At 50.6% G+C, this 25,555-nt stretch overlaps 1 protein-coding gene across 4 annotated transcripts in view; it reads right to left on the bottom strand.

The window, feature by feature from the left end:
* The window catches only part of MAB21L3 (mab-21 like 3), a 113,968-nt gene that overhangs the window by 35,262 nt on the left and 53,151 nt on the right, over positions 1–25,555 (bottom strand). For all 4 annotated transcript variants that reach the window (XM_077299334.1, XM_077299333.1, XM_077299336.1 and 1 more), the window contains one exon: positions 11,625–11,916. In XM_077299334.1, coding sequence (XP_077155449.1) covers positions 11,625–11,916 — 292 coding nt within the window. The remainder of the gene's footprint in view (positions 1–11,624; positions 11,917–25,555) is intronic.

Genomic DNA, 25,555 nt, shown 5'->3' with positions numbered 1-25,555 from the left:
GGTTATAGGCAGGGATGGGGGCACCGTGTTCTCTTACTGGTCAGGTTATAGGCAGGGATGGGGGCACCGTGTTCTCTTACAGGTCAGGTTACAGGCAGGGATGGGGGCACCGTGTTCTCTTACTGGTCAGGTTACAGGCAGGGATGGGGGCACCGTGTTCTCTTATTGGTCAGGTTATAGGCAGGGATGGGGGCACCGTGTTCTCTTACTGGTCAGGTTATAGGCAGGGATGGGGGACCCGTGTTCTCTAACTGGTCAGGTTATAGGTAGGGATGGGGGCACCGTGTTCTCTTATTGGTCAGGTTATAGGCAGGGATGGGGGCACCGTGTTCTCTTACTGGTCAGGTTATAGGCAGGGATGGGGGCACCGTGTTCTCTTACAGGTCAGGTTACAGGCAGGGATGGGGGCACCGTGTTCTCTTACAGGTCAGGTTACAGGCAGGGATGGGGGCACCGTGTTCTCTTACTGGTCAGGTTACAGGCAGGGATGGGGGCACCGTGTTCTCTTACAGGTCAGGTTACAGGCAGGGATGGGGGCACCGTGTTTTCTTATTGGTCAGGTTATAGGCAGAGATGGGGGCACCGTGTTCTCTTACTGGTCAGGTTATAGGCAGGGATGGGGGCACCGTGTTCTCTTACTGGTCAGGTTACAGGCAGGGATGGGGGCACCGTGTTCACTTACTGGTCAGGTTATAGGCAGGGATGGGGGCACCGTGTTCTCTTACTGGTCAGGTTATAGGCAGGGATGGGGCACCGTGTTCTCTTACTGGTCAGGTTATAGGCAGGGATGGGGCACCATGTTCTCTTACTGGTCAGGTCATAGGCAGGGATGGGGCACCGTGTTCTCTTACTGGTCAGGTTACAGGCGGATGGGGACACCGTGTTCACTTACTGGTCAGGTTATAGGCAGGGATGGGGGCACCGTGTTCTCTTACTGGTCAGGTTATAGGCAGGGATGGGGGCACCGTGTTCTCTTACTGGTCAGGTTACAGGCAGGGATGGGGCACCGTGTTCTCTTACTGGTCAGGTTATAGGCAGGGATGGGGCACCATGTTCTCTTACTGGTCAGGTCATAGGCAGGGATGGGGCACCGTGTTCTCTTACTGGTCAGGTTACAGGCGGATGGGGGCACCGTGTTCTCTTATAGGTCAGGTTATAGGCAGGGATGGGGCACCGTGTTCTCTTACTGGTCAGGTTACAGGCAGGGATGGGGGCAGCGTGTTCTCTTATAGGTCAGGTTACAGGCAGGGATGGGGGCACCGTGTTCTCTTGTAGGTCAGGTTATAGGCAGGGATGGGGCACCGTGTTCTCTTACTGGTCAGGTTACAGGCAGGGATGGGGGCACCGTGTTCTCTTATAGGTCAGGTTTCAGGCAGGGATGGGGGCACCGTGTTCTCTTATAGGTCAGGTTATAGGCAGGGATGGGGGCACCGTGTTCTCTTACAGGTCAGGTTACAGGCGGATGGGGGCACCGTGTTCTCTTACTGGTCAGGTTATAGGCAGGGATGGGGCACCGTGTTCTCTTACTGGTCAGGTTACAGGCAGGGATGGGGGCACCGTGTTCTCTTATAGGTCAGGTTATAGGCAGGGATGGGGCACCGTGTTCTCTTACTGGTCAGGTTACAGGCAGGGATGGGGGCACCATGTTCTCTTATAGGTCAGGTTACAGGCAGGGATGGGGGCACCGTGTTCTCTTATAGGTCAGGTTATAGGCAGGGATGGGGGCACCGTGTTCTCTTACTGGTCAGGTTATAAGCAGGGATGTGGGCACCGTGTTCTCTTGTAGGTCAGGTTATAGGCAGGGATGGGGGCACCGTGTTCTCTTATAGGTCAGGTTTATAGGCAGGGATGGGGCACCGTGTTCTCTTACTGGTCAGGTTATAGGCAGGGATGGGGGCACCGTGTTCTCTTACTGGTCAGGTTACAGGCAGGGATGGGGGCACCATGTTCTCTTATAGGTCAGGTTACAGGCAGGGATGGGGGCACCGTGTTCTCTTACTGGTCAGGTTATAGGCAGGGATGGGGCACCGTGTTCTCTTACTGGTCAGGTTATAGGCAGGGATGGGGCACCGTGTTCTCTTACTGGTCAGGTTACAGGCAGGGATGGGGGCACCATGTTCTCTTATAGGTCAGGTTACAGGCAGGGATGGGGGCACCGTGTTCTCTTATAGGTCAGGTTATAGGCAGGGATGGGGGCACCGTGTTCTCTTACTGGTCAGGTTACAGGCAGGGATGGGGGCACCGTGTTCTCTTACTGGTCAGGTTACAGGCAGGGATGGGGGCACCGTGTTCTCTTATAGGTCAGGTTATAGGCAGGGATGGGGCACCGTGTTCTCTTACTGGTCAGGTTACAGGCAGGGATGGAGGCACCGTGTTCTCTTATAGGTCAGGTTTCAGGCAGGGATGGGGGCACCGTGTTCTCTTATAGGTCAGGTTATAGGCAGGGATGGGGGCACCGTGTTCTCTTACTGGTCAGGTTACAAGCGGATGGAGGCACCGTGTTCTCTTACTGGTCAGGTTATAGGCAGGGATGGGGGCACCGTGTTCTCTTACAGGTCAGGTTACAGGCGGATGGGGGCACCGTGTTCTCTTACTGGTCAGGTTACAGGCGGATGGAGGCACCGTGTTCTCTTACTGGTCAGGTTATAGGCAGGGATGGGGGCACCGTTTTCTCTTACAGGTCAGGTTACAGGTGGATGGGGGCACCGTGTTCTCTTACTGGTCAGGTTACAGGCAGGGATGGGGGCACCGTGTTCTCTTACAGGTCAGGTTACAGGCGGATGGGGGCACCGTGTTCTCTTACTGGTCAGGTTATAGGCAGGGATGGGGCACCGTGTTCTCTTACTGGTCAGGTTACAGGCGGATGGAGGCACCGTGTTCTCTTACTGGTCAGGTTATAGGCAGGGATGGGGGCACCGTGTTCTCTTACAGGTCAGGTTACAGGCGGATGGGGGCACCGTGTTCTCTTACTGGTCAGGTTACAGGCGGATGGAGGCACCGTGTTCTCTTACTGGTCAGGTTATAGGCAGGGATGGGGGCACCGTTTTCTCTTACAGGTCAGGTTACAGGTGGATGGGGGCACCGTGTTCTCTTACTGGTCAGGTTACAGGCAGGGATGGGGGCACCGTGTTCTCTTACTGGTCAGGTTATAGGCAGGGATGGGGGCACCATGTTCTCTTACACGTCAGGTTATAGGCAGGGATGGGGGCACCGTGTTCTCTTACTGGTCAGGTTACAGGCAGGGATGGGGGCAACGTGTTCTTTTACAGGTCAGTTTACAGGCAGGGATGGGGGCACCGTGTTCTCTTATAGGTCAGGTTACAAGCGGATGGGGGCACCGTGTTCTATTACTGGTCAGGTTACAGGCAGGGATGGAGGCACCGTGTTCTCTTATAGGTCAGGTTACAGGCAGGGATGGGGCACCGTGTTCACTTACTGGTCAGGTTACAGGCAGGGATGGGGGCACCGTGTTCTCTTACAGGTCAGGTTACAGGCAGGGATGGGGGCACTGTGTTCTCTTACTGGTCAGGTTACAGGCAGGGATGGGGGCACCGTGTTCTCTTATAGGTCAGGTTATAGGCAGGGATGGGGGCACCGTGTTCTCTTACTGGTCAGGTTACAGGCAGGGATGGGGGCACCGTGTTCTCTTACTGGTCAGGTTACAGGCAGGGATGGGGGCACCGTGTTCTCTTATAGGTCATGTTATAGGCAGGGATGGGGGCACCGTGATCTCTTACTGGTCAGGTTATAGGCAGGGATGGGGGCACCGTGTTCTCTTACAGGTCCGGTTACAGGCAGGGATGGGGGCACCGTGTTCTCTTACAGGTCCGGTTACAGGCAGGGATGGGGGCACCGTGTTCTCTTACTGGTCAGGTTACAGGCAGGGATGGGGCACCGTGTTCTCTTACAGGTCAGGTTACAGGCAGGGATGGGGGCACCGTGTTCTCTTACTGGTCAGGTTACAGGCAGGGATGGAGGCACCGTGTTCTCTTACAGGTCAGGTTATAGGCAGGGATGGGGGCACCGTGTTCTCTTACTGTTCAGGTTACAGGCAGGGATGGGGGCACCGTGTTCACTTACTGGTCAGGTTACAGGCAGGGATGGGGGCACCGTGTTCACTTACTGGTCAGGTTATAGGCAGGGATGGGGGCACCGTGTTCTCTTACTGGTCAGGTTACAGGCAGGGATGGGGGCACCGTGTTCTCTTATAGGTCAGGTTATAGGCAAGGATGGGGGGACCGTGTTCTCTTACTGGTCAGGTTACAGGCAGGGATGGGGGGACCGTGTTCTCTTACTGGTCAGGTTATAGGCAGGGATGGGGGCACCGTGTTCTCTTACTGGTAAGGTTATAGGCAGGGATGGGGGCATCGTGTTCTCTTACTGGTCAGGTTACAGGCAGGGATGGGGGCACCGTGTTCTCTTACTGGTCAGGTTACAGGCAGGGATGGGGGCACCGTGTTCTCTTACTGGTCAGGTTACAGGCGGATGGGGCACCGTGTTCTCTTACTGGTCAGGTTACAGGCGGATGGGGCACCGTGTTCTCTTACTGGTCAGGTTACAGGCAGGGATGGAGGCACCGTGTTCTCTTACAGGTCAGGTTACAGGCAGGGACAGTTCCACTGGCGGTTCACAGAATCGTTTTTTATTCGGACGTCCCAACTCGAGACCCAACACACGACCCGGAGGCGACCGACTAGGAGGGCCGCAAGGAAATCGAGAACGTATGACTACGAGGTCGCAGGTAAGGCCCCCAACACAGTCATCAACATCTCCTCCTATACCCTGAGTCCCTCTGAATTATCAGTCCTACAGAAAGGTCTATCCTTTTGCCCCACTCCATCATGGGACAAATTCAAATTGACCCAGGACTTACAACGGTTTTACCGTAACCTTCGCCTCAAGACACACTTTGGACTTTCTCAGGACTCTGGTAGGAATAGGACCCCCACGGCTGTGGTGGATCCTATCCCTGAACTTAGTATTGTGAACCTAGGGCTGCGTACCACCAGTAGCTTCAATCCTCCACGCACCAACCATGCTACTGAGGCCTACATTGATTTAACTCAGAAAGGAATCGATGCTATATTAGAACAACATCGTTTGGGGAATTTTCCTACACATAGTAACACCTCCCCCGTTGAAAAACAAGCTATCGAGTCACTCAGGACTAATAAAAGTATCACCATTAAGCCAGCCGATAAGGGTGGAGCCATTGTCGTTCAGAATTCAGCCGACTATTTGGCTGAAATACTGAGGCAATTATCCGACACTACTACATACCGGAAAATCTCATCTGATCCTACCCCTAATATAAGATCCCAAATTACCAATATTCTCCACCAATACCAAATCCTCAAAATCCTGGATTCCAAAACCTGTCTTTTCCTCACCAACCCACACCCGGTTACTCCAGTCATTTATACATTACCTAAAATTCATAAATCACTCCTCAACCCACCTGGTCGACCCATAGTCGCTTCAACCGACTCCATACTGGCCCCCATCTCCATCTATTTGGAGAAAATTCTGACTCCCCTTACTAAAAAGATGAGATCCTTCATTCTCGACACTGGCCACTTTCTCCAAATCCTTAAAGAGTTTGCCACTACTCCGTCTGAATGTCTCCTCGTCACACTTGACGTTAAAAGCCTATATACCTCTATTAGGCATGACCTAGGTTTAGCAGCAGTTGGGGACCTTCTTGAGCTATCTTCATTTTCACACCACTCCAAACAACTATGTCTTGATCTTTTGTCTCTAGTCCTCCACAATAATTTCTTTATTTTTGGCGATCAGTTTTACCTCCAAACCCAGGGCACCGCTATGGGTGCCAACGTAGCCCCAGCATACGCAAACACCTATATGGATTCTTTTGAACAAAACTACATCTACAACAATCCTCTATTCCAGTCGTACAATCTCTGTTGGCTTCGCTACATAGATGACGTGTTTTGTCTATGGACAGGCCCTCAGGATTCTCTCATCGCCTTCACTGATCATCTCAACTCTGTTCGTACTGAGCTCCAATTCACACTGAACTTCAGTACATCCCAAATCTCTTTTCTGGACACCCTTGTCATTAGAAACCCAGATGGAGGCCTCAGCACTGACCTCTTCTCCAAACCCACCGATACTAACAGTCTGTTGCACTACCACAGTTGTCATCCGATTTCTACCAAAAATAGCCTGCCCCGGTCGCAATTTAAACGGGTGTCACGAATTGTCTCTAACCCTGAACTACTGAGCACGCGTCTTGATGACATGTCGAAAAAATTTATAGCAAGACAATACCCCAGCAATCTACTTGCCAAAGAGAAGACACTGGCGCTTAATCCATCTCCTAACCCCCCATCTACTACCAAACCGGAACGTGTTCCCTTTGTTCACACCCACCACCCGGCCATGCCTATTGTCTACAACACCATTCGCAAACACTGGTCTCTTCTGCATAACGCATACCCACACATAGAAGCCTTTCAGACACCGCCTCTCATGTGTAAACGTAGACCTAATAATATCAGGGACCGTGTGGTTAAAGCAGACCTCGGTAGTTTCACCAGGCTACCACGGCAGACCTTTTTGGGCACTGAAAGGCGGGGGACATACCCTTGTCTCAATTGCGCTTGCTGCTCCAATGTGATCAGATCTAACACTATCACCCACCCCCACTCCGGCAAGTTGATCCCAATTAAGGGATTTTTCACTTGTGAATCCAATAACGTGGTCTACGCCGTGAAATGCCCGTGTGGGCTTCTCTATGTGGGCGAAACAACGCAGCATATCCGCGAACGCATATCCAGCCACAAGTCCACCATTAGGTGTAAGAAAACCTGGCTCCCCCTCCCATATCATTTTATAGCAGCCAACCACTCAGTGTCCCAATTACGCTTTCAAGTGTTAGAACAGGTCGAGCGCCCCAGACGGGGTGGTAATCACATAAAGTTATTACGACAACGTGAATCCTACTGGATTTTCACCCTACAGACACTCATGCCGAAAGGTCTTAACAGGGAACTTGATTTGGTTTGATGAATATTTTTCCTCAGGTGGCCACGTGATCTCCTGCTCAGCCTTATGTTATTGTATAACCTATTATGTCCATCTTATTGTATGCTTTCAGCCATTATTACGCTTTCCTTCCCTTATGTAGGTGTAAGCATGCTGACCTTCTTTATTTCCATTTCACTAACCTACCCTCCTACTTACAGGTAGCCTGAATACCGTTGCTCTAATACGCTCCACTGGGGTAAGTACCCAGACCAGTCTTTACTTATATTTTATTTTTATTTTTTATTTTTCATTTTTTTCATTTCTTATACTTTTTATTTTTTATACTTTATTTTATTTTTATTTTTATTTTAATTTTTATCGGTAGTTCTAATTTTATTTTTATTTTTATCATTATTTTATTTTCTTCACATTTTTCATTTTCCTCTTTTTTCATTATTTCATTTTTATTTATTTTTATCTTCATTTTTATTTTTATCTTCATTTTTGTATTATTTATTATTTATTATTATTATTTTTATTTTTATTTCTTAGTCTTATATATTCTTTACATTTTTCCTTTTGGTACCATTATCTATTTTTGATCTTGTTTGCTTTTCTTGTACCTATTGTTTACTATTTTTTACATTGTGGCACTTCTACACTTTCTTTAACATATTTTGTTTCAACCCCCTTTTTTCGGTTTTTAACTTCATTTCTTTTTACAATCCTTTTTGTACATTTATTTTCATTTTTATTTTTATTTTTATTTACTTTTATCCTTGCATGTTTTGGATATATTTCTTTCATTTTTTCATTATTTCATTATTTTTCTACTTTTTCCATTATTTTTCCATTATTTCTTTCATTTTTTCCCCCTTTCCCCCCTTTTTTTGTTGTCTATTATCTTCATCCACTCCTCTGTCCTCTTTCCCTACACTATATGGCTCCTACACAGCTGCTTTTCCGGCACTATTGCAGCATTTTCATGCCCTCCTTATCCCCCCTTCCTATCTTTACAGCAACCCATCAGATCACATCGCGCAGGCGCCGCTCCCTCTCTGCATATACTTCGCCCCTGTCTGCTGTGCCACCGCCGCAGTGCGCATGCGCCGTGGGCGCACACACACCCCGCCCCCCTTCCTGTCTCCAGGCTTCTGCCTGTCCTCAGAGCGCACGCGCGCTCTCTCCACACACCGGCGCCCTGCATGTCACAGGAGCGCCACAGCTCCTTGTGCGGTCCACAGTGCGCACGCGCAGTGCGTCTACTGTTGGCCCGTTCTAGTACAGGAGCGCTCCCTTGCGCCTGCGCTCCTGTGCGTTCCACTTTGTCCCCCACACACCACGCTGACGCTAGCCTCCTTCCCGCCCCCTCTTATTTCCGGTCCTGGGTGTATTTAACATGGCCACCACATACTGGCTACACCACCGCTGCTGCTCCTCCTGACACAGGACCCACCAGGTATGCCACGTGCTGATGTGTACATTTTCACCCACTTCTATGCTACCCATACCAATTAGCTCCGTACCCTTAGTTCTTACAGGGACTCCATCCCCATCCGTGCCGTTCCGGATCCACGCTATTCCCCTACAATTGGTACGTGGATATGATGTGTTTTATTCTCTCCCTGGCTGTAACATCTGTTGTGCTGCGATCTTTACTGTTTTTTACTGCCTTTACTTCTTTTGTCATTTATCCATATTTCCTCCCTTCACCTTCCTAGGAGCCTATGTGTCCTTCTGGACGTTCGCTCACTCTCCCTTTCTTCCTGAAGGTCAGTTTTGTTATACACTTTGCATGCTATGTGGGTTTTCTACCTTTTATCGCTCCATTTGCTATCCCACATATGGGTACAATATCATCATTTTTGTTTGGTTACATGCTTGATATAAGATTGATATTTAGCCTCTTGTGCCCGCGCCTCCTTGTTGCACAGCGGTACATCACGATCATTGATACTCTGCTTTAGGGCTAGTATTGTAAGACATTTTGTGTACATCTCTGTATATATTTTTGTTTTTGTAAATTTTGTATATATTGTATATATCCGATTGTGTTGTTTATTCAGTATAGTGTTACTATACATGTACAATTTTGCTTGGTTATATATTATTTCTAATATTTTGTCTTTTTGCCTTTTTTCAGTGAGGTTTGACAAAGACCTATATGGTCGAAACGTTACCTCAGCTACTGTCTGTATCACTGTGGTGTTCCTATTAAAAGACTTTTCACATTCATGATGCAAATATACAAATTGAGTGCGGTTGTTTTCTTCAATTTTTGAATGGTCTGGATCTCTCCAAGTTCAACCAGCACCTTCCTCATTTAATTCAGAGTGCACGTCATTTCTTGTATATACAGGCAGGGATGGGGCACCGTGTTCTCTTACTGGTCAGGTTACAGGCAGGGATGGGGGCACCGTGTTCTGTTACTGGTCAGGTTATAGGCAGGGATGGGGGCACCGTGTTCTCTTACTGGTCAGGTTATAGGCAGGGATGGGGGCACCGTGTTCTGTTACTGGTCAGGTTATAGGCAGGGATGGGGGCACCGTGTTCTCTTACTGGTCAGGTTATAGGCAGGGATGGGGCACCGTGTTCTCTTACTGGTCAGGTTACAGGCAGGGATGGGGGCACCGTGTTCTGTTACTGGTCAGGTTATAGGCAGGGATGGGGCACCGTGTTCTCTTACTGGTCAGGTTATAGGCAGGGATGGGGCACCGTGTTCTCTTATAGGTCAGGTTACAGGCAGGGATGGGGGCACCGTGTTCTCTTATTGGTCAGGTTATAGGCAGGGATGGGGCACCGTGTTCTCTTATTGGTCAGGTTATAGGCAGGGATGGGGGCACCGTGTTCTCTTACTGGTCAGGTTATAGGAGGATGGGGGCACCGTGTTCTCTTACAGGTCAGGTTATAGGCAGGGATGGGGGCACCGTGTTCTCTTACTGGTCAGGTTATAGGCAGGGATGGGGCACCGTGTTCTCTTATAGGTCAGGTTACAGGCAGGGATGGGGGCACCGTGTTCTCTTATTGGTCAGGTTATAGGCAGGGATGGGGCACCGTGTTCTCTTATTGGTCAGGTTATAGGCAGGGATGGGGGCACCGTGTTCTCTTACTGGTCAGGTTATAGGAGGATGGGGGCACCGTGTTCTCTTACAGGTCAGGTTATAGGCAGGGATGGGGGCACCGTGTTCTCTTACAGGTCAGGTTATAGGCAGGGATGGGGGCACCGTGTTCTCTTACAGGTCAGGTTACAGGCAGGGATGGGGGCACCGTGTTCTGTTACTGGTCAGGTTATAGGCAGGGATGGGGCACCGTGTTCTCTTACTGGTCAGGTTATAGGCAGGGATGGGGCACCGTGTTCTCTTATAGGTCAGGTTATAGGCAGGGATGGGGCACCGTGTTCTCTTATTGGTCAGGTTATAGGCAGGGATGGGGCACCGTGTTCTCTTATTGGTCAGGTTATAGGCAGGGATGGGGGCACCGTGTTCTCTTACTGGTCAGGTTATAGGAGGATGGGGGCACCGTGTTCTCTTACTGGTCAGGTTACAAGCGGATGGGGGCACCGTGTTCTCTTACAGGTCAGGTTACAGGCAGGGATGGGGCACCGTGTTCTCTTACTGGTCAGGTTACAGGCAGGGATGGGGGCACTGTGTTCTCTTACTGGTCAGGTTATAGGCAGGGATGGGGCACCGTGTTCTCTTACAGGTCAGGTTACAGGCAGGGATGGGGGCACCGTGTTCTCTTACTGGTCAGGTTATAGGCAGGGATGGGGCACCGTGTTCTCTTATAGGTCAGGTTACAGGCAGGGATGGGGGCACCGTGTTCTCTTATTGGTCAGGTTATAGGCAGGGATGGGGCACCGTGTTCTCTTATTGGTCAGGTTATAGGCAGGGATGGGGCACCGTGTTCTCTTATATGTCAGTTTACAGGCAGGGATGGGGCACCGTGTTCTCTTATAGGTCAGGTTACAGGCAGGGATGGGGGCACCATGTTCTCTTACTGGTCAGGTTACAGGCAGGGATGGGGGCACCGTGTTCTCTTGCTGGTCAGGTTACAGGCAGGGATGGGGCACCGTGTTCTCTTATAGGTCAGGTTACAGGCAGGGATGGGGGCACCGTGTTCTCTTACTGGTCAGGTTATAGGCAGGGATGGGGCACCGTGTTCTCTTATATGTCAGTTTACAGGCAGGGATGGGGCACCGTGTTCTCTTATAGGTCAGGTTACAGGCAGGGATGGGGGCACCATGTTCTCTTACTGGTCAGGTTACAGGCAGGGATGGGGGCACCGTGTTCTCTTACTGGTCAGGTTACAGGCAGGGATGGGGGCACCGTGTTCTCTTATAGGTCAGGTTATAGGCAAGGATGGGGGTACCGTGTTCTCTTACTGGTCAGGTTACAGGCAGGGATGAGGTGCCGCACTCTCTTTTTGGTCAGGTTACAGGCAGGGATGGGGGCACCGTGTTCTCTTACAGGTCAGGTTACAGGCAGGGATGGGGGCACCGTGTTCTCTTACTGGTCAGGTTACAGGCAGGGCTGAGGTGCCGCACTCTCTTTTTGGTCAGGTTACAGGCCTTGTTGGGAGTGTTGTGCTTTTATTGATCAGGTTACAGGCAGGGAAGGGCCACTGTGGTCTCTTACTGGTCAGGTTACACGCAGGGATGGCTCGCCGGAGTAGGTCTTGGAGAATAGTCAGAACACGACCGGGCACTAGGTCACCCTGGATGGAGACGTCGGCATCATGCCATTGTGAGCTGCTCTTCTGGAACTGCTCCACCTCCAGCCACTGGTGAAGCTTCTCTGGCTCCATCACGGGGCTCATAAGCCGCACTCCTCTTGGAGTGTAGTAACGCCATCTCCTCAAACTCTTCTGGCGATACGCACTCAGGCCCCGTAGAGGAACCGTCACCAGCAATTGCGATGGGGACAAAACCTGCAATATATGGAGCAAAGTCACCAGAGACCTGGTGGTTTCAGAGGTAATAATGGTGCAACCGCACCTGCTGTACACACTCTTATGCTGCAGTCACCTTCACAGATGCATTCTGTGCATTTATCTCCTGTACTTGCTTCTCTGGCCTCCTGCGCGCTCACCGCTCTGACGTCCCGGGTTCATCGCCCTGACAACCTGCACTCATCGTCCTGATATCCTTCAGTCATCACCCAAACCTCCTGCGCTCAACGCTCTGACGTCCCGGGCTCATCACTCTGATGTCCTGGGCTCACCACTCTGACATTCTGCTCTCACCGCTCTGACGTCCCGCGCTCACCGATCTGACATCCCTCGCTCACCGCTCTGACGTCCCGCGCTCACCGATCTGACATCCCTCGCTCACCGCTCTGACGTCCCGCGCTCACCGCTCTGACGTCTTGCCCTCACCGCTCTGACGTCCCGCCCTCACTGCTCTGACGTTCTGCTCTCACCGCTCTGACATTCCGCTCTCACCACTCTGACATCCCGCGCTCACCGCTCTGACGTCCCGCGCTCACCGCTTTGACGTCCCGCGCTCACCGCTTTGACCTTCTGCGCTCACCGCTCTGACATCCCGCGCTCACCGCTCTGACGTCCCACGCTCACCGCTCTGACATCCCACGCTCACCGCTCTGACATTCTGCTCTCACCGCTCTGACGTCCCGCGCTCACCGATCTGACATCCCTCGCTCACCGCTCTGACGTCCCGCGCTCACCGCTCTGACGTCTTGCCCTCACCGCTCTGACGTCCCGCCCTCACCGCTCTGACGTTCTGCTCTCACCGCTCTGACATTCCGCTCTCACCACTCTGACATCCCGCGCTCACGCTCTGACGTCCCGCGCTCACCGCTTTGACGTCCCGCGCTCACCGCTTTGACCTTCTGCGCTCACCGCTCTGACATCCCGCGCTCACCGCTCTGACGTCCCACGCTCACCGCTCTGACATCCCACGCTCACCGCTCTGACATTCTGCGCTCACCGCTCTGACGTCCCACGCTCACCGCTCTGACATCCCACGCTCACCGCTGACATTCTGCGCTCACTGCTCTGATGTCCCATGCTCACCGCTCTGACATTCTGCGCTCACTGCTCTGACATCCCGCGCTCACCGCTCTGACGTCCCGCGCTCACCGCTCTGACGTCCTGCGCTCACCACTCTGAAGTCCCGCGCTCACCGCTCTGACTTCCTGCGCTCATCGCTCTGACATTCTGCGCTCACCGCTCTGACGTCCCGCGCTCACCACTCTGAAGTCCCGCGCTCACCGCTCTGACTTCCTGCGCTCACCGCTCTGACATTCTGCGCTCACCTCTCTGACATTCTGCGCTCACCACTCTGATATTCTGCGCTCACCGCTCTGACATCCCACGCTCACCGCTCTGACATTCTGCGCTCACTGCTCTGATGTCCCATGCTCACCGCTCTGACATTCCGCGCTCACCGCTCTGACGTCCCGCGCTCACCGCTCTGACGTCCCGCGCTCACCGCTCTGACGTCCCACGCTCACTGCTCTGACTTCCCGCGCTCACCGCTGATGTCCCTCGCTCACCGCTCTGACGTCCCGCGCTCATCGCTCTGACGTCCCTCGCTCACCGCTCTGACGTCCCGCGCTCACCGCTCTGACGTCCCGCGCTCACCGCTCTGACGTCCCTCGCTCACCGCTCTGACGTCCCCCGTACACCGCTCTGACGTCCCCCGCTCACCGCTCTGACGTCCCGCGCTCACCACTCTGACGTCCCTCGCTCACCGCTCTGACGTCCCACGCTCACCGCTCTGACGTCCCGCGCTCACCGCTCTGATGTCCCTCGCTCACCGCTTTGACGTCCCACGCTCACCGCTCTGATGTCCCATGCTCGCCGCTCTGACGTTCTGCGCTCACTGCTCTGACGTCCCGCGCCGCTCACCGCTCTGACGTCCCGCGCTCACCGCTCTGACGTCCCACGCTCACCGCTCTGACGTCCCTCGCTCACCGCTCTGACGTCCCGCGCTCACCGCTCTGACGTCCCACGCTCACCGCTCTGACGTCCCTCGCTCACCGCTCTGACGTCCCACGCTCACCGCTCTGACGTCCCGCGCTCACCGCTTTGACCTTCTGCGCTCACCGCTCTGACGTCCCGCGCTCACCCCTCTGACGTCCCTCGCTCACCGCTCTGACGTCCTACGCTCACCGCTCTGACGTCCCGCGCTCACCGTTCTGACATTCTGCGCTCACCACTCTGATATTCTGCGCTCACCGCTCTGACTTCCTTCAGTCACTTCTCTGCTCTCACGCCTCTGGCTTCATGCGCTCATCTCTCTGTCCTCTCGCTCTCACCTCTCTGATCGATTCGTTTTGCGCACAGGATTTTCTGCACTTATACGTTATACCAAATCAAGTATATGAGAAGGTCTGAGGCTCTGGTCACGTCTGCTTCTGCTCCGTCATGTGAAGAAAACCATGACCGGACCCTGACACACTGGATGGCAGTATTGACTTAGGGACCCCTTTTTCTGTATTGTGGTCCGTAATGTTTCAGCTTCTTGTGGCAGAGCCTCCAATTCCGAAGTGACCAGAGTCTAATTCAGGATGAGCTTCTGGAAGGAGAGCAGAGTATTCCCATTCACTGACAGGGAACTTCTCACGGTTGCATTAGATAAGGCGAGCCCGCGGTTTGGGGTTTGTTCTTCCAGCTGCTCTGCCTCCTTGTACCAGATGAGACCCACTGGTTGGACTTTGCCCAGTACAAGACGTAACCGGGTCAGATGGGGTTCTGTACTTTCCTGGTCTCTGGTTGGCTACCTACATAATCATATAGTTGCCTCTGCTCCAGCTCCCCTGGTATACAACAATCAGCATAAATGAGTACACCCCTTTGAAAAGTAAGATTTTAATCAGTATCTCACTGAATAGAAGAACAATTTCCTAAATTCTGATAATTCGGCGTTTCATAGAACATTTTTCCCACCATTACACGACAGTAAGGTTATAATATAACTCTCACTGCAACATCTTCAGTTTTACTCAAATTACTTATTGCAAAAGTGAGTAAACCCCACATCAAACATCCCGACATCTAGTATTTTGTATACCCGTCATGACGGGTAAGGACGGCACCGAGTCTTCTAGGCCTGGTATGAACACATTACAACATGGAACTTTCTCCATTCTTAAAGAAGTTTTTCCATGAACAAAGTTAATTTTAAAGTTGATTTTAATCAATAGATCTTGGAATAATAATATTTTCCACACTTGGATATTACAAAAAATGTCCCTGTACTGAGATAATCTTATACCCGTGCCCCTGCTGTATTGTGCAATGGTCGTGTCTTACCGTACAGGAACATGGTCTGATCATAGCACATCTCCTGGGAGGGCAGGAAGTGATCGAGTATACAGGCAGCACAGCACAGGATCTTAGGTGATTACTTTTGTGTCATAGTAACATAGTTAGCAAGGCCAAAAAAAGCCACGTGTCCATCCAGTTCAGCCTATATTCCTATATTCCGTCAGAATAAATCCCCAGATCTACGTCCTTCTACAGATCCTAATAACTAAGATACAATATTGTTACCGTAAGACATCCAGGCCTCTCTTCAACCCCTCGACTGAGTGCTCAGGAAGGATATAATGGAACTAGAGCGAGAACAATGGAGGGCAACAAAATTAATAAAGGGGATGGGAGAACTACAATACCCAGATAGATTAGCGAAATTAGGATTATTTAGCCTAGAAAAAAGACGACTGAGGGGCGATCTAATAACCATGTATAAGTATATAAGGGGACAATACAAATATCTCGCTGAGGAACTGTTTATACCAAGGAAGGTGACGGGCACAAGGGGGCATTCTTTGCGTCTGGAGGAGAGAAGGTTTTTCCACCAACCTAGAAGAGGATTCTTTACTGTTAGGGCAGTGAGAATCTGGAATTGCTTGCCTGAGGAGGTGGTGATGGCGAACTCAGTCGAGGGGTTCAAGAGAGGCCTGGATGTCTTCCTGGAGCAGAACAATATTGTATCATACAATTATTAGGTTCTGTAGAAGGACGTAGATCTGGGGATTTATTATGATGGAATATAGGCTGAACTGGCGCCAACCAAAAAAACATATAAGTTGAAATACGATAAAGGTTGCACCAAAAACCAAAGTTTTTCAACTTACGGTATATGTTTTTTTTCGGTTGGCACCTGTTCACACTAGCTCGGATGTGCTGGTCTTGTTCTCTATTTGTATTAAGCCTTTTTGGACATGTGCACTTGCAGCGCCCCAGAGTCCTGGTCGTTGCAGTACTGGTGCTCCGCCGCTAAGGGGGGCTATGGTACGTCTGATGGCACTGAAGGAGTTCATCTGACCAGGTATCACAGACACCAATGCACTTCACAGTCTGGCCTCCAGGGGGAGCTAAGGGTTCTATGTATTAGGCCACTCCTCACAATCTGGTAAAACTGGGGGTTAGATAGGAAGTGAGTTCAGAAAGCTGACTGGGTTGGAACCAGGCAACACCTTGTGGCAGAGGGTGTTGTAGGGGAAGATTCAGAGGGGTCCCTGTCAGAGGTGGGATCCTGACAGAGGCCTAGCAACCAGAGAGAACGTTACGGGACCGCACCTGCACGATATAGCGGCGGTACCCCAAGAAAGGACAAGAAGCGAGGTTTATTGTGCTGAGTGAGAAACGAGATCAACGCAACAAGGAGAATACCAGTAGGAGTCGTGCTGTAAGACGAGGCAACATCCTACTGAGGCGCGTAACCGGTGGCCGGAACGCCGAGGAAGTATAGAGCTCCAGGCCAAACTTCAAACCTACGGCAGGACAGTCAGTTATAGGCGGGCTGTCTCACCCAATTGACCTAGGAAGACACAGGGGGGTAACAACAGGAGTGGGGCGACGCTAGAGTCCCGGAAGAGCTCCGAGCCTCCCCGTCATACGGGTGCGTCCTAACCATAAGATCTGGGGGACGTGGAAGAACATCAGAATCGAGTTGTGAGGGAACACGAGAAACAGACACAACAGTTGTGGGGACTATCCCGTAAGCACAGCAGGGAGGACCACAACACACAAGCGCTAGAAGGTAGGCACAGATTTCCACCTGCAAAGGGAGCTCTGGATGTGCCATCGGACCGGCCAGGCTTGCGCAGCCCGGTTAACCGTATTCCGGATTGAGGATCCTGAAGCCTTCAGTAAAGAGGTAAAGAGACTGCAACCTGGTGTCCTCGTTATTTACTGCAACCTGCACCGCACCACCACAACATCATCACCATCACGCACACCTATTATTGGGCGCCCCTCAGCAGGGTCACGGACCGGGTCTAGCCACCGTGACAACCCCAGAACAGAGACTCAGAGGCCCGGTACCGGGTACCCCTCGGCCCTGCGGCAGTGGGGGCACTGCAACTTGGCGTCACGAACAGGATCTACTTAAACCTGAAGAATCGGGTCATGTGTGCCTTGGAACTGTGATTTATTGTGCTTGGACTGTGACTTATTGCAAAGACTGTGGATTGCCATTTGCCGCCAAAACCATCTGCCATTACAGCGCTGAGGAGAGTGCAGGAGAAGAAGAGGGGCGTGGAGTAGGAGTGGACCAGCTGAAGAGCGCGAAAGATAATGGCCGCCCAGTCTAAACATTTTTGCATCCTGAGGACGTGTCCGTCGGCAGCGGAGGTCCGCCTTCTCATCCTCTTTGGAAGGTGGAGACCATGGAGACGGGGCCACCCACGAAAGAGACCGCAGGAAGAAGACGCTGGAGAAGAAGCCAAGATGGCGACGCCGGGAGCACCGCGTGGGGACGACCCGACCCAGCATGAGGCTGCACCACTCGACACAGCTCCAGATGCGCCATCGTTGCAGGGACTGGCCCTTACGGAGCTACCAATAGGCAGACCCAACTGGCCGCCGTCTGAGGAGTGTGTAGCCGCAGCCGAGGCCCGGCAGATAGCACGTCGCCTTGAGGCCGACGCTCGCGTGATCGCTCGACTGGGTCAGCCTATGGAGGTCCGCCTAACTCCGGTGTCCCCTGCTTCCTCCATCCCGGCCACGGCAGAGTGTGAGCTGCAGGCACAGGGCCTGAGGATCCTGCCGGAGGCAGAACACCTGCGGTGCCTGATGACAGCATGGCGGAACAGACCCCAGCCTGCAGCCCAGGTCGATCTGACGAGCATCGAAGAGACCCCGCCGTCACACTGGGGTGTTGTGGTGTCCTTCAACTCCCGGAAAGGAAGGGGAGTTATTCAAGAGATCGGGGAGCCACTACAGGTCCGTGTTGATCGAGAAGAAGTGGAACCCTGCGGGGAAAGGTACGATTGCGACCTGGAGCTTGGCAACGCAGTGACCTATACCCGGTGGAGGAGGGAAACTGGCTGGATAGCTCGAGGCGTCCAATGGTGCGTCGCACTCTAGGCTGCTGCCGGAACGTCGGAGGACGAGCCTCCTGCAGGGAAGGTGCCGAAGCCCGTCCCCGCGGAACCTCAGGAGGTCCGGGCCCACCGCGTGCCTCTGGGTTGCGCTCGCCCACAAGCAAGGAGGGCATCCCGACGAGGGATCCTGTCGTTGCTGGAGCCGGGACCGGTCCTTGTCACGTCGACGCGGCCCGTTGGCCGGGTGAGGCCCGGGAGGAGACCGCCCCCTGCGCAGCCAGAAACTGAGTAAGCAAGAATGCTTCATTATGTAAATAGTTGACTGTTTGTCCTTCTGATGTTTTGCTGCTACAACCCGATCAGGGTTAACTCTTAAAGGGATTCCTTTGTTTACTCGGGATCCCTTCTTTTGCTTTTTGTTTTTGTTTCCTGTTTATTCATCATTGAAAGAACTGCTGAATCATGAACAATGCATGATTACAAACTTTTTGTACATAGTTTGCACCTTCTTAAAGGTGCTCTCTACTGGTTTTACACAAGGAAAGGACTCTTTGCGAAGACACTGGTCTTGGAACCAGCACCGGAGTCCTTGCTGCGAACAGACTTGCAGCTTGAGAAGTTGCACTACCTCATAGAGACTTGGTCCCCTCTTAAAGGGAATGTTCACATATTGCACTTATGAACAGTGTTGCCTTAAGATGGTTAAATGGCAATAATGTCTTGAAAGAAGAAGTTAAATGTAGCTAACTAGTTGATTGTGAGAAATGTTTAATGATGTTGATAAAAGAATGAGGACAGAAAGTGAACCCGTACGGGGTTAGTTAGTGAGTCCTCCTAGGAGCCATACAGAGATGGCTCAGTAATCCTGAACTGAAAGATGGATGATAAGTTCTATACCGTGTATAGTAGTGGAAAGGCAGTAGGCCCGGGCAGAAAGGGGCGGTCCTGTAACAGAAAGGAGAGGCAGTAGGCCTGGAGTAGATAAGACCGGCGGTCCTGCAGATGTAAAGAAGGAGAATGCAGAAAAGTTGATTAGCCTTATAATGTTTTATAAGAAGGTCTTTAGTGGATTCAGCGAGTACATCCTTAAAGGCAATGTTAAATTATTGTTCAAAAATTTTGCACTTAGTAGAATACCCGGTTGGGTAAGAAAAGTTATTTATAGTATGTTATTTAAAGTATTTAACCATGTTTGTAATGTTCAAGTGTCCTCACCTCCTATAAAGGGAAGCTCTGTTAAAAAGTTTACTTGTACTTGCATTTTCAAAATTGTATGTCTTTTTGCTGACATGTATTGTTGTTTTCTTCCCAGTCCAGGAGTACTGGATTTAACCGGGGGGGAGTGCAGCGCCCCAGAGTCCTGGTCGTTGCAGTACTGGTGCTCCGCCGCTAAGGGGGGCTATGGTATGTCTGATGGCACTGAAGGAGTTCATCTGACCAGGTATCACAGACACCAATACACTTCACAGTCTGGCCTCCAGGGGGAGCTAAGGGTACTATGTATTAGGCCACTCCTCACAGTCTGGTAAAACTGGGGGTTGGATAGGAAGTGAGTTCAGAAAGCTCACTGGGTTGGAACCAGGCAACACCTTGTGGCAGAGGGTGTTGTAGGGGAAGATTCAGAGGGGTCCCTGTCACGGGTGGGATCCTGACAGAGGCCTAGCAACCAGAGAGAACGTTACAGGACCGCGCCTGCACGATATAGCGGCGGTACCCCAAGAAAGGACAAGAAGCGAGGTTTATTGTGCTGAGTGAGAAACGAGATCAACGCAACAAGGAGAATACCAGTAGGAGTCGTGCTGTAAGGCGAGGCAACATCCTACTGAGGCGCGTAACCGGTGGCCGGAACGCTGAGGAAGTATAGAGCTCCAGGCCAAACTTCAAACCTACGGCAGGACAGTCAGTTATAGGCGGGCTGTCTCACCCAATTGACCTAGGAAGACACAGGGGGGTAACAACAGGAGTGGGGCGACGCTAGAGTCCCGGAAGAGCTCCGAGCCTCCCCGTCATACGGGTGCGTCCTAACCATAAGATCTGGGGGACGTGGAAGAACATCAGAATCGAGTTGTGAGAGAACACGAGAAACAGACACAACAGTTGTGTGGACTATCCCGTAAGCACAGCAGGGGAGGACCACAACACACAAGCGCTAGAAGGTAGGCACAGATTTCCACCTGCAAAGGGAGCTCTGGATGTGCCATCGGACCGGCCAGGCTTGCGCAGCCCGGTTAACCGTATTCCGGATTGAGGATCCTGAAGCCTTCAGTAAAGAGGTAAAGAGACTGCAACCTGGTGTCCTCGTTATTTACTGCAACCTGCACCGCACCACCACAACATCATCACCATCACGCACACCTATTATTGGGCGCCCCTCAGCAGGGTTACGGACCGGGTCTAGCCACCGTGACAACCCCAGAACAGAGACTCAGAGGCCCGGTACCGGGTACCCCTCGGCCCTGCGGCAGTGGGGGCGCTGCACACTCCCACTCTCATCAGCCACAGGTTAGCTGGTCAAGTCCTGCCCCATAAATTGTAGGCTTTTTTTGCCCAAGAGAGGTGACAAAGGACAGGGACCCAATTATGAAGGATGCCTTGACGTTACAATTGGGCTCACATACATTGGCCAATTTATGCCCGATGTACCTTCCTTTTTTCATAGAAATTTTTGCAGATAAATATTTCATGTGTACATTATATAGCACTTTTATTTCCTATTTTCTATGGCAGTAATGCATTTTCAATGTTCTAGAGTAATCATTCCTGGTAAATAATGGTGCAACCTTTATCGTTTTTCAACTTATAGGCTGAACTGGATGGACAAATGTCTTTTTTCAGCCTTGCTAAGTATGTTACTATGTTACTCCATGTAACCAGGGATTTGTACTGAGGCAGTATAAAGTTCTCATCATGTGTATCCAGACCTCTTTTATGCACCCCCTGTTTGCCTTGGCAGCCGCTGCCTGGCACTGGCTGCTCCAGGTAAGTTTATCATTAAAGGGAATCTGTCACCTCATTTTGCCGCTATAAACTGCAGCCACCGGCATCAGGGGCTTATCTCCAGCATTCTGTAATGCATTCTGTAATGCTGTAGATAAGCCCCCAATGTATCCTGAAAGATAAGAAAAACAAGTTAGATTATACTTACCCAGTACGGTACGGGTCCGATAGGCGTTGCAGGTCTCGGTCCGGCACCTGCAATCTTCATGCGATGACGTCCTCTTCTTTGCTTCCTGTCGTGGCTCCGGCGCAGGCGTACTTTATCTGTCCTGTTGAGGGCAGAGCAAAGTACTCAGTGCGCAGGCATCGGAAAAGGTCAGAGAGGAGCGGTGCCTGCGCACTGCAGTACTTTACACTGCCCTCAACAGGGCAAATCAGTACGCCTGCGCAGGAGCCACGGCAGGAAGCAAAGAAGAGGATGTGATCGTATGAAGGTGGGAAGGACCGGACCCGGACCCGTGACACCCATCGGACCTGGACCACAGTGGGACCGCCCCTGGGTGAGTATAATCTTACTTGTATTTCTTACATTTCAGGATACGTCGGGGCTTATCTACAGCATTCCAGAATGCTGGAGATATGCCCCTAATGATGGTGGCCGCAGCTTATATGCGAAAAATTAGGTAACAGATTCCTATTAACTAGGATCCCCAAGTCCTTCTCCCTGTCAGATTTACCCAGTGGTTTCCCGTTCAGTGTGTAATGGTGATATTGATTCCTTCTTCCCATGTGTATAACCTTACATTTATCATTGTTAAACCTCATCTGCCACCTTTCAGCCCAAGTTTCCAACTTATCCAGATCCATCTGTAGCAGAATAATAATAATAATAATAATTTTTATTTATATAGCGCCAACATATTCCGCAGCGCTTTACAACTTATAGAGGGGACTTGTACAGACAATAGACATTACAGCATAACAGAAATCACAGTTCAAAACAGATACCAGTAGGAATGAGGGCCCTGCTCGCAAGCTTACAAACTATGAGGAAAAGGGGGAGACACGAGAGGTGGATGGTAACAATTGCTTTAGTTATTTGGACCAGCCATAGTGTAAGGCTCGGGTGTTCATGTAAAGCTGCATAAACCGGTTATCAGCCTAAGTATGTAGCAGTACAGACACAGAGTGCTATTAACTGCATAAAGTGTATGAGAACACGATGCAAGGAACCTGATTATGTGTTTTGTTTTTTTTTCTATTTTTAATAGGCCACACAGGGATAGTTAGGTTAATGCGTTGAGGTGGTAGGCCAGTCTGAACAAATGAGTTTTTAGTGCACGCTTAAAACTGTGGGGATTGGGGATTAATTGTATTAACCTAGGTAGTGCATTCCAAAGAATCGGCGCAGCACGTGTAAAGTCTTGTAGATGGGAGTGGGAGGTTCTGATTATTGAGGATGCTAACCTGAGGTCATTAGCGGAGCGGAGGGCACAGGTAGGGTGGTAGACTGAGACCAGGGAGGAGATGTAGGGTGGTGCTGAGCCATGGAGTGCTTTGTGGATGAGGGTAGTAGTTTTGTACTGGATTCTGGAGTGGATGGGTAGCCAGTGTAATGACTGGCACAAGGTAGAGGCATCGGTGTAACGGTTGGTGAGGAATATGATCCTGGCAGCAGCATTCAGGACAGATTGGAGCGGGGAGAGTTTGGTAAGAGGGAGGCCGATTAGTAGAGAGTTACAATAATCCAGACGGGAATGAATAAGAGAAACAGTAAGAGTTTTTGCAGAGTCGAAAGTAAGAAAAGGGCGAATTCTAGAAATGTTTTTGAGATGCAGATAAGAAGAGCGAGCCAGTGATCGGATGTGGGGGGTGAATGAAAGCTCGGAATCAAGGATGACCCCAAGGCAGCAGGCATGTTGCTTGGGAGTAATGGTGGAACCGCACACGGAGATGGCAATGTCGGGCAAAGATAGGCTAGTAGAGGGAGAGAACACGAGGAGTTCAGTTTTTGACAGGTTCAGTTTCAGATAGAGGGAGGACATGATGTTAGAGACAGCGGTAAGACAATCACTGGTGTTTTCTAAGAAGGTCGGAGTGAAAGCAGGAGAAGAGGTGTATAATTGGGTGTCGTCAGCATAGAGATGGTACTGGAAACCAAATCTACTGATTGTTTGTCCAATAGGGGCAGTATACAAAGAGAAGAGGAGGGGGCCTAGGACTGATCCTTGAGGAACCCCAACAGTAAGGGGAAGGTGAGAGGAGGAGGAACCAGCAAAACATACAGTGAAGGATCGGTCAGAGAGATAGGAGGAGAACCAAGAGAGAACGGTGTCCTTGAGGCCGATGGAGCGGAGCATAGTGAGGAGGAGCTGATGATCCACAGTGTCGAATGCTGCGGAAAGATCCAAGAGAATTAGCATGGAGTAGTGACCATTAGATTTAGCTGTTAGTAGGTCATTAGAGATTTTAGTGAGGGCAGTTTCAGTAGAGTGTAAAGAGCGGAAGCCAGATTGAAGAGGGTCGAGAAGAGAGTTATCTGAGAGATAGCGGGTAAGACGGGAGTGGACCAGGCGTTCGAGGAGTTTAGAGATGAAGGGAAGATTAGAGACAGGTCTATAATTAGCGGCACAGTTTTGGTCGAGGGAGGGTTTTTTAAGTAATGGATGTATGATGGCATGCTTAAATGAGGAGGGAAAAATACCGGAAGTGAGGGAAAGGTTGAATATTTTTGTTATGTGAGAGGTGACAGCCGGGGAAAGGGACTGGAGGAGATGTGACGGAATGGGGTCACTGGTGCAAGTGGTCGGGCGAGAAGATGCAAGGAGCCTGCTTACTTCTTCTTCAGTAACTGGTTCAAAGTCAGAGAGTGAACTAGATGCAGTGGGGGAGGGAGGACAGTGCCTGGTATGAAGAGATTGGGAGATGATTTCCTGGCGAATGTGGTCAATTTTTTCTTTGAAGTAATTGGCCAGATCTTCAGCGCGGAGATCTGTGGTTGGGGCCTGCTCTCTTGGGTTGAGTAGGGACTGGAAAGTGTCGAATAGATGTTTAGGGTTATTGGACAGTGAGGTGATGAGGGTGTTGAAATAGGTTTGTTTGGAGAGGTGAAGGGCAGAGTTGTATGTTTTTAGCATGAACTTATAATGGATGAAATCTTCGGGTAGATTAGATTTTCTCCACAGACGTTCGGCGCACCTGGAGCACTGCTGCAGGAAGCGTGTTTGCAGCGTGTGCCACGGTTGTCGCCGTCTGTGTCGAGTTGCTCTATGTATAGGAGGAGCAGCTTCATCCAGGGCACTTTGCAGGGTTTCATTGTAATGGTTCAGAGCAGAATCAGGACATGAGATGGAGGAGATTGGGGCCAATGAGGAGAATACTATCTTCTCTTGTATTAACTGCTTTACATAGTTTTGTATCATCTGCAAATATCAATATTTTACTGTGTAAACCTTCTACCAGATCATTAATGAATATGTTGAAGAGAACAGGCCCCAATACCGACCCCTGCGGTACCCCACTGGTCACAGCGACCCAGTTAGAGACTATACCATTTATAACCACCCTCTGCTTTCTATCACTAAGCCAGTTACTAACCCATTTACACACATTTTCCCCCAGACCAAGCATTCTCATTTTGTGTACCAACCTCTTGTGCGGCACGGTATCAAACGCTTTGGAAAAATCGAGATATACCACGTCCAATGACTCACCGTGGTCCAGCCTATAGCTTACCTCTTCATAATAACTGATTAGATTGGTTTGACAGGAGCGATTTCTCATAAACCCATGCTGATATGGAGTTACACAGTTATTCTCATTGAGATAATCCAGAATAACATCCTTCAGAAACCCTTCACATATTTTACCAACAGTAGAGGTTAGACTTACTGGCCTATAATTTCCAGGTTCACTTTTAGAGCCCCTTTCATTATGTAAAGAATTTCCCTGTCTGTTTATGAAAAATGTGTTACATTACCTGAAAGAAAAAAATAATAATTTAGATCTCGTATCTGTATGCTTTTTCATTCCCCCCCCCCTTGGCCAGGAGCCGTTGTGTGATCAGACCATGTTCCTGCAGACACAGTCATTACACAGTACAGCAGGGGCACGTTTATAAGATTATCTCAGCACAGGAACATTTTTTTTTAAACATCCAATTGTGGAACAGTTATTATTCCAAGATCTATTGATTAAAATTAACTTTGTTTATGGGAAACCCCCTTTAAGAACAAGCAATTCAAGAGCCTGTATGCCGGACAGAGAGTGGTGACAACTTGTCTCCAGAACTCCCCATAAGTGTCTAATTGTCAGATCAGGAAATATATAACACT

The sequence above is a fragment of the Ranitomeya variabilis genome, chromosome 3, assembly GCF_051348905.1.
Source record: "Ranitomeya variabilis isolate aRanVar5 chromosome 3, aRanVar5.hap1, whole genome shotgun sequence".
Lineage (NCBI taxonomy): Eukaryota > Metazoa > Chordata > Amphibia > Anura > Dendrobatidae > Ranitomeya > Ranitomeya variabilis.
Note: the sequence above shows the minus strand (reverse complement) of the source record. Positions and strands in the feature narration are given on the sequence as shown.